This window comes from Agelaius tricolor, unplaced genomic scaffold (genome assembly GCF_023055355.1).
Source record: "Agelaius tricolor isolate 1412-34295 unplaced genomic scaffold, bAgeTri1.0.p SCAF_2, whole genome shotgun sequence".
In the NCBI taxonomy this organism is placed as follows: domain Eukaryota; kingdom Metazoa; phylum Chordata; class Aves; order Passeriformes; family Icteridae; genus Agelaius; species Agelaius tricolor.
The window spans coordinates 36,421,071-36,435,000 of record NW_027269262.1 but is presented as its reverse complement, the minus strand read 5'-3'; the positions used below and the strand labels follow the sequence as shown (position 1 = coordinate 36,435,000).

Here is a 13,930-nt window from a genome sequence, read left to right as displayed (position 1 = left end):
CTCAAAGAAAGTTGCAAAACTGGAATTTGAGTAAATACTTTATGAAGAGTATTTTCCATGATGCCTTGGTTGAGTGAAGTCAGTATTTCAACTTACTGAATATATGCTAAGATACTTTTTTTTTTTTTTTAACACAATCTTGCTCTAATATAATTGACCAAGAAATGTCGGTATAGCAGAAAATTCTTCTTGGCACATAAAAACTTCATTATGAATTAATAGCATTTCATTTCCAATATGAGCCTTACTATTAGACATTTTCATACTGGTAACACCTAAGATAAAAAAATCCTAATAACTTGCAAAATTATATTATTATGTTTGAATTGTAACTAATGTGTCATGTCTGTGTGCGTTAAACTAAAAAAAGCACAACACTCCTTACTTCCACAAAAATAACAGCATTGAGGCTTCCTTGTCAAATATATTTAGCATTACAGTAGTAAGTAAGTGATCCTCACTTATGTGCACCCATTTTGTTGTCCCAGAACAATCCAAGTAAAGATTAATTTTTTCCTATTACAACTTTACTTGTCATTCTGTGTTTGGGTATTTTTTAAGGCTTCTCCAGGCTTCAACAGTACTTAAGGTTAAGACATTTCTGGGAAATTGCTGTGCATGTGGATACAGATATGTGCAGGGACAAGAAACTTCTGCAAAGTATTATGAGGGGTTTAGGATTAATATGTTCCATGTGCAGTGTAAGCTGTACTTCCTGAATTCTCTTTTAAGGAAAGAGACAGATCTGTTTGCTTCATTATCTAGCAAAAAAAGGCTTTACTACCTACTGAATAAAGGCTAAATCGCAGAAAACTGATCATACCCTTGGTTCAGTAGTGCTACACACCTACCAAAACAGGCAAAAGCAAGGAAACACAGCATCTGCTCCACTACCTTGGGGTACAGCAGGCACAGGAAGAGATGCAGTCTTTTATATCCCATTATCATCCTGAGTCATTGCATTCAGTCCTTCACCACCATGACATTGGTGAAAGACCTCTACTGTCAAAACACCCAGAAAATGTTTCACAGGAGAGAGGTAAGAGAAAAGAGAGAAAAAAAAAAAAAAAAAGCCCTTTAGACCTGAGGTTCACATCTCCCAAAGAAGCCATATATTTCCCTTGTGGTTATGCTTTTTTCTCCCCCCCAAATATTTAGGTTTTGCTGACAACAGCTTGCCTCAAATGCTATTTAAGCAGTAAGACATCACAAGACATATGCTATCCTAAGATAACACACACCTCTGAAGTGCTGTTAGGTGTAGCTGATGCCTCCAACTGCCTGATGAATTTGTTATCTCAAAGAAACACAAGGCTTGGGAGTGCCTTATATTGCAAACTAACCCTAAATTTAGTCTTTAAATAAATAAATAAAATCTGTGATTTTGCATCCTGTAATAAAAAAAACAGATCTGACTTGGAGTAAATCCTAACTTCTGGCTCCCAAATAAAACTAAACTTTTCAGCTTTATACGTGTGATATGACAGAAACAATCATTTTAATGGCTATTTCTTTTTCTGTTATTTGAAGTAACAGAGATAATGAATTAATAAGTGAGGTTTAAGATTACCAACCTGGAAAACAAATTTCTGAAAGCAGGAGGGCAAGTCTTTCCCCATGGGTCCTGTACAAGGATGAGTATCTCAGTGCTCTAAATCCATGTTAAGTAAGCACCCGTATCAAAGTTACAATAATCATCAGCTGAGCTAGTACTTTTGCCTTTCAGGTGGACACTTTCTCAACAGAGATTCTGCATTTTAAAAGGATGAAGGGTTGGATTTTTGCCCTCAGCACTGCTAAAGCCTTACCAAGCCATCAACAGAGTATCCACAAAAGACAATTCTGAGACTTGCTCCTCCCCATGTCTTATCCCCTGTGAAGTTTGCATGCTACGGTACATTTCAGGATATGCAATTTACACTGGCATTAATTAGAGAAAAGAAAGATTTCCCTATTCTTCTCTAATCTCAGGCCATTAGGTGCCAAGTGGTTCAACAAAGCAGTTAACAATGATTCCAACCTTTCTGCCCTATGCTTAAAATCAGGCCAGCAGTTATAACTATTGCTGCATCAGGGCCAAAGTATTCTGCAATTTTCCAGTCCAAATCCTTGCTGTCTGTAAAGAAAAACAAATTCACCATGAAAGTAAGTTCCCTACACCTTTACAAATCCATTCATGGCACTGAAAATAATGTCTACCTGTCACTTACAAAATACAGGACAGTAGCACTCACACACCAAGTACAAGGATCCAAAAGTCTCCTTCTTCAAGGCCTAAGGCACTGAAAATTATAACACTAAACTCAATGGTTTCCTCCACAGTTTCAATAAAATTCACTATATGCTTTTCATGTCCCTAAAAAATACAGGCTTGCTGATGATAAATGTTGTAGGCAATGAAAAGAAAACTGAGAATAAGAAAAGCTATCAACCCATCACAAAGGGTTCCCTTAACTGCAGCAAAGTTGCTCTTGACTTTTACTGGTACAACTGGTAGTACCACAGTCAAGCCCTTTCACAGTAAAGTAATCCAGTGCCTCAATGAGACTACTGGGTTAAAAAGTAATAAAGTGAAGTCAAGTGAGACCTAGTAAAACTTGTATTTGTAAAACACACCTGCAGAAAACAAATTATCTACCAAGGCTAGGCCCAACCACACATTACTTTTATATCCTGTGCAGCCCTGGGACTCCCCAACATTTCAGCAATTCCTGCAGAATTCAGCCTATCCCGTCCACTGAGAGTACCTACTGCCAAATCTAATGCACTAAAAAAGAAAATCTGACTCTTGATCGAGGGCAAACTGTGAACCATAATGTTAAGAACCACAAAAAGATTTAACATTAAAGACATTTATACAAGCCCCTCGTTAGCAGTCATTTACAGATCAGCAGAATCCCACTAAGCACAGTCAGAGAGCTACCAAAGTATTTGGGAATCAGATTAAAACACTACCATCACAATTTTCATCATCTGATTCTTGTTTTACTAGCTGGGGAGAGGCAGCCCTCACTCACTGATCAGAAACTGCCTCTGCTTGAAAATAAAAGCACTACACAATGTGATCTTTTGACTGTAAATGTCACAAAGCAGTATTTCACACGCTACAGTTTGATGTAATAGAAACATCCAGTACAAAGAGTTACTAGAGATGCTAAACTGACGTTTACAAGGCAGCAAGGTCAGAGCAGGTGTCAAGAAGTGAGGAATTTGTTAAAACTGAGGTTCTGTGCAGCAGGATTTCCAAGTGAACATCCCTATATGCAGACATCTATCGTATTTACTGAGGAAGAGCTGAAAGCCCAGTATGAGCACTGGAATCCCTGTGCAACTGACTTAAAGGGGTATTTTTGACTGCACAAACTGAAACCAAGATGGCCAATACCTTTCCACACCCTTGAAAAATTTTTTTTTTTAAATGCTAGTGTATGGTAAGTGTGGAATGGTGACTGACAGCTCAGGAAGGAATACACAAAGACATAAGCAATCCTTTGAAGCAGCACTTGGGACAACATTTCCAAAAACTGTGAAAGTAGTAGTATGAAGAAATAATCTTGGGCATTTTCTATAAGCTTCAGGGCAAAACTTACCTACTATGACCTACCTTTAAGAAACCACATTTCCTTGCTTCCTAAGAGATAAAATAAAGGTTGGGTAAACCTATCTCCCTCTTAGCATCTTGTACAATTTTTCTTCCAAGCTGAGTTGTGGTTTTGCTTATATCACAGAAGCACAGCAACAATAAGCTGCCTAAATAATACTTCTATCTCACTGTGTCACTTGTAATTGCATATGATAACCTGCAAAAAAGGAACACTAACAATTAAAGCTAAATACAGCAGAAGTATCTTTGACATGCACGAAGTTCTTCTGCACTTAACACTCTCACAGAAATGTTTACAAGGAATAAAAGTAGTGCTACAGCTGGTCTAATAACTTTAAAAAGCTGCATAAGAAATTGTCTCTGAGCAGCAATAAAGGCAATCTCTCTTACGACATGCCATTAATCTACTGAAGTATCCCAAGCTCAACCAACAATCCTTAGTTCTGACTTGAGCTGACTGTGTGTTATCTGTTCTTCATCACCATGACCCATTTCAAGAGGAACTTGAATTGCTGTTTAACACTCTTGCTGGCCACCCACATTACCTGGGACTGGGTAAAACAGGCCTGGTAATGCAGAGCAAAGTGTGGTCATCAGGAACACAGTGGAATTTACCCAAGATTCCCATAGGGCAATTGCTGCATGTTCCTTAGTCAGTATGGTGTCAGGTTAATGGACAGCATTAAAGGGTACAGACTGCTTTATGCCAAAGCATTGCTGCCCTGTTCCAATCAAACACTTCCTGCATGGATTTGCTGAAGCATAGCTCCCACCATCAGTCTAAAATACAGAAGGGGCAAGCAACTTCATGTGTGTGAGGTGCACCTGGCAAGGGAGGTATTAACCACTTCCTAGATGTCCCATGGCTTTTCTCTCTTCCTCTCCTCTCAGTACACACTGCATTGATCCTGGGTGCCAGAATTTTTCGTGCTATCCATTTTCTTGGGACAATCAGCATAATTTCTATTTTGTTCTGTTTCCTTGGTAAGTATTTCCATTAAGATCAACCCACAGTTAAAGACAAATAGAATCAAAAAATACTGCTGAGGGCAACACCACAGGAATGTGTATACTCACGTAGGAGATACCATCTGCAGTCTGGAGGAGAGTACAAGAGTCCAAAGGAGAGGAAAAAGTAACAAATGCTGCTGTGGAGACATACACAGGAGATATGACCTGTACTGGTCAAAAATGATGGTTCAGCCTGCAGTGTTTTGCAGAGAAACCTCAGATCATGAGAAAGTACCACACTGCACATGCCTTTGCTAACATGTATCATGACTGGACTATCATTACAGTCCATTACATTGGACTTGCATTACAGCAAGGCAGATAGGAAAGAGAAATTTCTAAATGGTATTATTAGCTGTGTTCAAACTACATAACAAACCAGGTAACAGGTCTAGTCCAAATTTGCTTTAAGGAACAGCTGAACTCTGCTAAGCCCCAACCAACATCTAATGGATCTCTTACTGCTAGCACAGGTTCTTTGCCTCTGCCCAACTTCCCCTATGATTTGAAGCATCAATTTGCTTGTAATTCCAAGTCCCAGAGTTTCATTGATCTCACTGGAGTTAAGAATCCAAACAACTAGTTTGAGTTGTAAAGCTGAAAGGGTATTCCAACAACCACCCCTCAGCAATGCCCAAATTAACTGGTGGTGAATGTGTAATCACAGCATAACATTCTTATCTTCACAGTTCTGAGACACTGTTCCTCCTTGAAACTGCCTTATTTCTTGGAAGCCTGGGGCAATAGTTACCAATTGTCCAGCACTGAAACATTCTCCAGTTTGTTATATGCTCCTTCAGCAAACTAAATATGTTAGATAACTTAAACATACTTAAGACTTTACACATAGAACAAGATCTCATTTGGTGTAAAATGCCCCAAGAGCACTGCCCTTAGCAGCACGATACTGTGGGATTTACACTGAGAGTCTGGCATGAGAAGCATCTGAAGTGTAATTAATCAAGATATGTAATAAAAATGTTTGGTTTTTACATAGTGGAGAGACCTCCCCTTGCACACAGAGAAACACTTTTTCATGTAGGAACAATGAAGTCCTGGTACTGGATACTGGCAGCTGTTCCATACACTCATGCTAGCAACAGAAAACATTTACTAGAACTAGCTCTGTTCTCTGGAATTACAATACATTTTTATTTTTCTAATTTCATTTGCTTAGCTGTTTTATTCTTATTGTTGCTTTCCTCCCAAAAATTACAGCCTTGCTGCTTTACTAAAATATTAAAGCAACACTAAACAACTTTTACTTTTGAATTATGTTACATCAAAAGATTTCTGAAAAGATGCATTTTTCAATAAAGTTCCAGCTCCTAGACTTGTTATAATTCATATCTGAGCAAAACAAAGTTGAAATTTATGCTTCATAAATCTCTGCTATACTTTTTCCTCAGAACTTGCTAATGTTATGTTTCTATTCAAGCATTCCAGTTTATATATAGAATTTTCATGTAACAGGCCTGGGATAAATGGTATCTGTTACATCCCCAAGACTGTATAACCTGTAAGCAATTCATAGGCAGCTGTCTCTTCAGTTTACTAAAAAAAAAGATACTAAATCAGTCTCTGGCCATGCTCTACTAAGAGTTTTTGAAATGTAACAAACACAAAGAAAGAGGTCCAGACTTTCTCATTTTCGCATGGAAATCCTCATGGAGTGACCCAACTGAGCACATCATGAGCCTTTAGAGCTTCAGTGCAAGCCATCAATGCTGGCACTGCCTTGGAGGGTCTGAACTCCAATGCCATTGCACACCTCTCTTGAGCCCCCCATCCCCCGTGAAACCTCATGATGTGGCTCAGCTCCCTTCACCAAGGTCCTGAATCTTTCCATTGTCCTTTCTCTCCACCTGCACCTTACTCCCATCTCATCCCACTCCTTCATGGTGCTCATGCTCTAAGCAGGTCCCACCACACCACCAGTGATGCTTGAGGTAAACCAAGCACAGCCACACACCACTGTTTGGTATTCACTGTTTGAGTTTTTTTACATTCTGCAGAGTCTTGTGCCCACCTCACGAGCTCCTCGGGCTGAAAGAAGTACTGGTACAGCACCCAGCACAACAGCTCTCACTTGCAGTCGTGTGTGCAATACAGGTGAATCAGTCTCTCCTTAAAACACTTCAAAAAATCAGAGGAGTCCAACAGAAGGGAAAAAAAGGTAAAGAGAAGGGAGAACAGAGGCAGGAGATAAAGGAAATAGAATACTGGAAGCAGCATTCCAAGGTGATACATCCTCTCCTTTCCCTGATGTCCTTCCTTGACTTGGCCACGCTAGAAGCAGCATTCCTCTCCTTTATTCCTATATAACAGTCCTTCTCTTTTCTTCTTTTATTTTCTTTGTTTTCCCCTCCTAGATAAATTTTAACATTTACTCCCAGCCCAGACTGACAATGACATGCAAGAAGAAGTACCACCTGTATGGCACTTCCTCACTGGCTGGGCTATCTCAGGTCTGTGCTTTTATTCCATGCTTGCCAAGAACCAAGAGGTATTTAAATTCTTTTCACTTCATTTTCTCATCTTTCCACCTGCCAACAGCAGTCACAGCCTCAAAAATTATTCTTCCTTCTTCATTTCAGGACTGACATATAACCTAATGTAACAAACCCAAGCACCTTCGCTGCTAAAACCACCGTGGCAATGAAGGGGCTCATGCCTTAAAAATACTAACCACCAAATTACTTTCATATATCTAAAGCTGCATTTTAGGTGAGAAGATGGAAGATTATAAAAACAGTGTTTTCCTTTCACTTTTATCAACACATATATAATCCCTCACTACTCTCTCAGTCATATCTCTGGGGTTCTTTTCAGGGAAAAATGAAAATCATTAAAAAAACCCAGCCAAAAACCTCAATTTGGGGAAGAGGTAGCAACAATCTACAGATAGTTCACACAGCTTTGGATGCAACTCGGTGAACATTAAGGTACAGTTTTTCAAGTGGCTTGAATGATAAATAAAAATGAAGAATCATTTGGGGCAGGAATACCTCAAAAACATCCAAAGTCTGGTCTCAAGGAAGCAAAAGTGCTCTGAGCCACCTCTTCCCACATGGCTGTCACACAAAGCACAAAGACTTCATGTGTGATTTCTGCATGACAGGTATCACACAGTACACTATGTGTAGCTCTACAAAACTAGTATTTACCCTCCCTCCAACCAGATGAAGCACACTTTGCAGTCAGCCCAGCAGCTGATAAACTGGATTTGCAACACTACACGCAGGTTCCTGAGAAATCATGATGTTACTCAACAAAGGCAGCAGGGGCAAATTCCTGTTTAAAGGAGTGCCTGCCCTGGAGCCTCTCAACCCCAATTCTTGCTCTTCTCCCAGTGAGCCCTGTCAATAATCCCTGCTCCTGCCACCCTGAGCCCCTACACCTGCTGGCCCTAAGTGACCACAGGGGTGCTCTGCCAGCTTCCCTGCTGCAAGACCCCATGCGTCAACAGCGCTCCTCAGATTATTAAGAATTAAATGCACAAAGAAATACTTTCAGCTGAGGCAAGGCCACAGCATTCAATACTTGGCAGTCCCAAGGCCCTTTTCTAACACAGGATAACATAGTAATGCATGAAAGGGGGAAACAGAGAGTAAAGATAAGAAAGTAAAAAAAAAAAAAAACCAAACCCAAAAAAACCTCCAAATATTGTATAACCTTTTGAGTAGAACAAGATTTTCCTCATTACAGCCCAAGTAAAAATAATGCGGTAGAAAATAATTTCAGGAGCAGGAACTGAGAGCCCTGCTTGTCAGCATCCACTGGGAAGGAAGCCTGTCCATGGGGCTGGAGTTCTATTCTTGATGGAAAATCTTCACCTGGAAGAGTAACTAAAAAAAGCTGCAGCAAAGGACAGCAAACTACAGCAGTTCTAGGACAAAATGTGCTTCAAGGCCATACCAGAACACCTCATTTTTGCAGGTACATACATGAGGGCAGAATCTGGCCTATATTCCATACACCTTAAGTTACTGTTCATAGGGGAGGGAAAAAAAACCATCTTGAGTTACAGCAGAATCTGCAAAAGAATAAAATTAATCTTACAGCTTGTTGGACAGAAGGACTCCTGTTCCTTAGAACACAATACCAGGGCAGTGCTAATAAACCTCCATACCAAAAAGATAAAATTGGGAAAATTTAGTCCTGAACATTTGCCTATGAAAACTCCTTTTATACATAACAAAACAAATAAGCAAAAAAACCTTAAACTTTCTTTCAAATTAAAAAAATCTATCATTTGTAAAAAAAATGTTCCCATCTTTGAGACAGTGATTTGAGTTAAATAACCTCTAGTAATAGGCAGCATTTCTCTTGCACTGAAACATTTCTCATTAGCCAATTAAATACTTGATTAGCTCTTCAGCTGTGATACTAGCAAATATAAAATGCAGCAGCCACCCTACCAGCCCATCATCGCAAATATATCCCTTTTCCAAAATGTGCCTTTATTCAGGCCCATCAGTTTGCTGCTTCTTTACAGTTAAAACAAACAAGGATCAATTTGATACCCAAGAAGTGAGTTTCCAGTTGCTGGCATCAGTTAAGCCAGTAACTTTAATTCCTGTGAGAGCAAAGTGCTGTGTGACTAACTCTCCCCTTTCAGTCCTGCAGCAAGGGCTCAAAGCCTGAGTTGAGGCAAGAAGCAAAACAGGCAAAGATTTGCGAAAACTCCTCTTGTTAGAAATAAAATATGGAGAGCATAGAAGAACAGTTTTCCTATTTGAACATCATACAAAGAATGTTGCAGTATTTTTGCCCATGTCCAGAGAAATGGTTTTCCATCCCAGCAGTTCTGATTGCAGCACTGTACATTTCACTGGTGCAACATGGCAGCCCCATTTAACTCTAGACAAAGCTGCAGTTTTATCACCATACCTTGTGTCAGCTGAACCAAAGTATGTCAGGTGGCAGCTGATGGACTTGCACACAAAGTAGGCATGTACCCAAAAAGAAATTTAAGTGTTCAAGAATCCAACAGCACATAGGAAAGCCAAATTCTGAGTCTTTTAAACTTGCAAGTAATCATACCGCAAATATTTAAGAATCTGTAGGAATCTAGCTTGTCACTAGACTTTCTGGAATTGTTTTTTTTATGGAAAGGTAAAAAAGAAAAAAAAAATTGGTGTTCTTGGATTAATTTGAATATATCCACCATTGCTTAAAAAAATTATGAAAAACATGTAACAATTCACAATTCTGGTAAATGTTGCTTTGCTGCTGTGAGGTCTGAAGCCAGGAGAAAAGGCAACATTATATAATATCCTGAAAGAGCAAGGTAATTGAATAACCCCACTCTCTTCCACAATGGTGCAGATTACTTCATCCACGATGGTCTTGAAAATGAGTTTAACTCTATAGATAACTATGTTCTTCACAACAAAAGGAATGAAAATGAGAGGAAACCGTTTTTGTTCACCAAACAGAAAACAAACAAAAACCAGCAGAAGGGCTAGTAAGGAGAGAATGGTTAATCTCACATTTCTAAAAGGGTATTATAAACAAAGCATGGTGAACAACAAAAATAAAGGATTAAAAAAAAAGATACGAAAGTGCTTAATGGTGTTCTTTTAAATATTTACTTTGCTCTATTTGGAGAATAATTTGTTCCATTTAGTAGCATTGGGCTCAAAGGACCGCTTTAATCCAGAGAGATTAATTATAGCCTTTGGAGTTATAAACACAATTTGGGAAGTGAAGCAGAGAAGAGGAGAGAGACTCCTCTCATGCTGGCATTTTAACAAGTTTATGTGCTTTGGGGCTACGCTATGCAGGCTACACCTCTACACTGCAGGCAGAACAGGACACCCATGAATTGTGGAAAAGCAGCCCCCAGGACATCCAGGGGGCTATCCTGAATATCCTACAGTGTTGCTATAGGCAACTAAAATACTTCTCAGGTGTCCTTCATCAAAATACAAGTTCACCAGCACATTACAAAAACATCATCTTGCTTTTATTACCAGCACCAGAAAGGAGCTGCCACACTGAGACGAGCAGCGCACACGGGGTCTCTAAGACCTCTCACATGCTTTCATGTATTTCTTCTCCCTCTGGTCATCACTGTGTCCCAGACCAGGAGACAGAGGGACCAACAACAGTTACTGGGGCAAAGGTGGAGCAATCTTACCTAGCAAGGGATTGGCTGCTCCCTCCTCCGAGCTCTCCTCAGCCCCCTCCTCTCCCAAGGCAGAGGTGGCCGAGTCCTCCGGGGCGGATGCAGAGCCAGGGGTGCTGGGCCCGCTGACCGAGCCCGAGTCCCCTTCCTCGCTGCTGGAGCCGTAGCGGTCGGGCTGGGCGGCCGTCCCGCCCTCGCTGCAGCTCCTGCGCTCCTTGCGGTGCACGCGCGAGTGCAGCACCATTTGGTGGTAGGTGCGGAAGATCTTCCCGCACTCAAAGCACTCCGTGGACTTGTTCTGGGCAGCCCGCCGGCTCTGCCGTGAGGCAGGGCGATAGTCCAGATCCCCGGGGGCAGGCGGGCAGCTCTCCCCCGCTGGGACACTGCCGGGTTTCTCCAGGCGCCCACCGGTGCAGCTCTTCTTCTTGGGGTTGCTGGGCGAGTCCTGGTCTCGCTTGCGCTTCTCCTGGTTGACAAGGATATACTCCCTCTTATCCTTGTCATAAGTCACGTCTGCATCTGCCAGGGCCTCATCCCATCCCACATACTTCACATACTCTGAGGGCTCTACTACTTTTCCTTTGGTGGCCAGCTGCCAAGCTTGGTAGCTACTGACCGGATCCAGCTCAGCTACTCTTTTCCCAGGCTGTCCTCTCATAACTCTATCCAGCCCAACAGATGGCCGTAGATTGAGACACTGCAAGAAAAACTGCTTGGTTACCGAGGAGCTCAGGCTCCCATCAGTCAAGCCCTCAGCTTTATCCCCGGTGCTGCCCGGCTGCACACGGTAATGAACAGCATTATGCACTTTCAGGCTTTCCATATTTGTAAACAGATTTCCACACTTGGTGCAAACTTCATACAGAGATAGGCCGGTCACAATTGTCTCCTCTTGTATCACATCATTGATAGTGGCAATCAGCTCCAAATCATTTTTTGGTTTGTTTTTGCTCCCAGACCTGGGGCCATGCGACTTCATGTGGTTTTTGAGAAACCAGGGCTCCTTGAATCTCCTGCCACAAATATGGCACCCGTGATCAAATGACCCCCTGTGCTTTTTCATGTGAGCTTTCAGGAACCAGGTTTGACTAAAGGTCTGACCACAGACTTCGCATGGGAACTCGCCCACATTCAGCTCACTCTTGCAGTTCTCAGTGTAGGTCTCCCCATTGGGGACCTGAGCTGTTATATGGTCTTTCTCTATGTGGTTTAACAGCGTCTCCTCCCTCAGGGTCATGTAGCTGCACAACCTGCACTTGAATGGTTTGTGGACCTGGTGCAGGTGCTGCTCCAGCTCCTTCTTCCTTTCGAATTTGTTTTTGCAGAAGGTGCACTGGTAAGAGGTCAGCTTGTCATCCTCCTCAGCTGGTGCCATCTCTGTGACCTCCTTCTTGCTGCTTCTCAACAAGATCTTGCTGCTATCGACCTGAGTGGTACCGTTCAATATCTTGTTGCAGGCAGACGTACTTTTAGTGGGGCTGGTGCACCCGCCAAGGCCCTCAGAAACGCCCATCTCCCCCAGCTGTGCCTCTCCCATCTCTGCCTCGTGCCCCTGACTTAAAGTGCCTGTCCTGTGACTGCGGATGTGAATCTTCAGGTTGCCCTTTTGGGAAGCTCTGTGATCACAGTAAGGGCATTTGTAGGGCTTCTCACCTGTGTGCTTCCTCATGTGCTGTGACAGGGAGCTCTGAAAAGGGAAACTTTTACCACAGATGCAACAGCTGTGGCACATGGTCTTGTCAGCATCCACGTCGTTCTTGCTTAGCTTGCCAGGGCTGGAGGATCTCCGTAACTCCATTTCTGCCTCTCTGCTACGATCCATCTGTATTACTGCAGCAGGGGGTAAGCGGGGCAGGAGGACAAAAGCATGTCTGGCAGCAGAGGAGGGCTGGACCGCGTTCTCAATCATACGGTTCTGCAGAGAGGGGTTCTATTGCTTCATTCTCAGGGTGACGCTTCTTTCAGCCGCTCCACAGAGTCCACAGCACCAATTTATTTCTGTGTGCTTTGTAAGCAGAAGGCATAGATCACCTGAAACAAGAACAAAATCACACAAATGTACAGATTCTTAAATATATTCAAACCTGTTCATGTTTTGAATTCAGCAGCTTCCATCACTCACTCCGCACTCAGAAGCACACCATATGACAATCTACTGCACCAAAAGGCAGTAGTTTCTCTTTCTGTTGATATTCTAGACTTCAATGACAAGCATAATTACTAAATAAGTAAAATCCATAAAAGAGCAAATACTCATTTCCATACGCTGACATCACACTTGAACGAAGTGCAAACTTTAAAAATATTTTTTGTTTTAAAACCAGGCAGAAGGGGCTAAAAATACACCTTAAATGAGGAAAACATTTCTTGTGGGGGTTATTACACTTTAAATCTGTGGCTTTACCATCATGTGTAATTTCATGTAAAATACTTACTTGCCAAAGATAAAAGGCTTTCCTAGAGACTTTAGTAAGTATCATATTCCTGCTGGCAACTGCATTACTTTGTGTCTCAGACAGCTCGGCTGTGCTTGAAGTGGCAGGCACAGAAAGGCGCAAAGGCTGAGGACGCTCAGTACTTTGATTACAGAGCAAACAAGAATGCAGGGCTTGACAAAGCACTCATGAAAACTAAAAGTTATTTCCTGCCGGACAGTGAACTAAAAAGACCCTCCAAGTATAAATTTCAGTCTCAAACTAACAAAGCAAAGTGATAATGTAGCTATCAAATTACCTCAAATGTGAGTGATTTATGTCAACATGACACACAGGAAATGACACCACCACCCACCTCAATGAAACAGAGTTTTAACTATAAACAAACAAACAAAACAAGAAAAAAACTCTGATTAACAGAGCAGATTAATAAAAGTTTAAATATTTTTGTATCTCTTCATGAATAAATGCAAGGGTCAGTATCTTAGTGCAAGATGAAACACACCAGCACCTTGTATACAGCAAAAAACAATGATCAAAATCCACACAGGCTTTCTTTTCCAATTACTACACTGTAAAACAAAATCTTCCCCCTCTCCTACCCTCATTAAGGACTACAAACACCACATGACTAAGATCAAAGAACACAGCATTCTCTAATGAAGAGAACTGATCTATTGCCACATTAAGAAAACATCAGCTTCTTAAAATGTAGCTAAAAATATGCAGAGCACTAATGAGACCATA

At 41.4% G+C, this 13,930-nt stretch overlaps 1 protein-coding gene across 2 annotated transcripts in view; it reads right to left on the bottom strand.

Moving 5' to 3' along the window:
- Positions 1-13,930, bottom strand: part of ZNF516 (zinc finger protein 516) — a 101,465-nt gene that overhangs the window by 47,090 nt on the left and 40,445 nt on the right. For both annotated transcript variants that reach the window (XM_071456277.1, XM_071456285.1), the window contains exon 2: positions 10,761-12,779. In XM_071456277.1, the coding sequence (XP_071312378.1) occupies positions 10,761-12,657 (1,897 nt within the window). In that variant the 5' untranslated portion in view covers positions 12,658-12,779. The remainder of the gene's footprint in view (positions 1-10,760; positions 12,780-13,930) is intronic.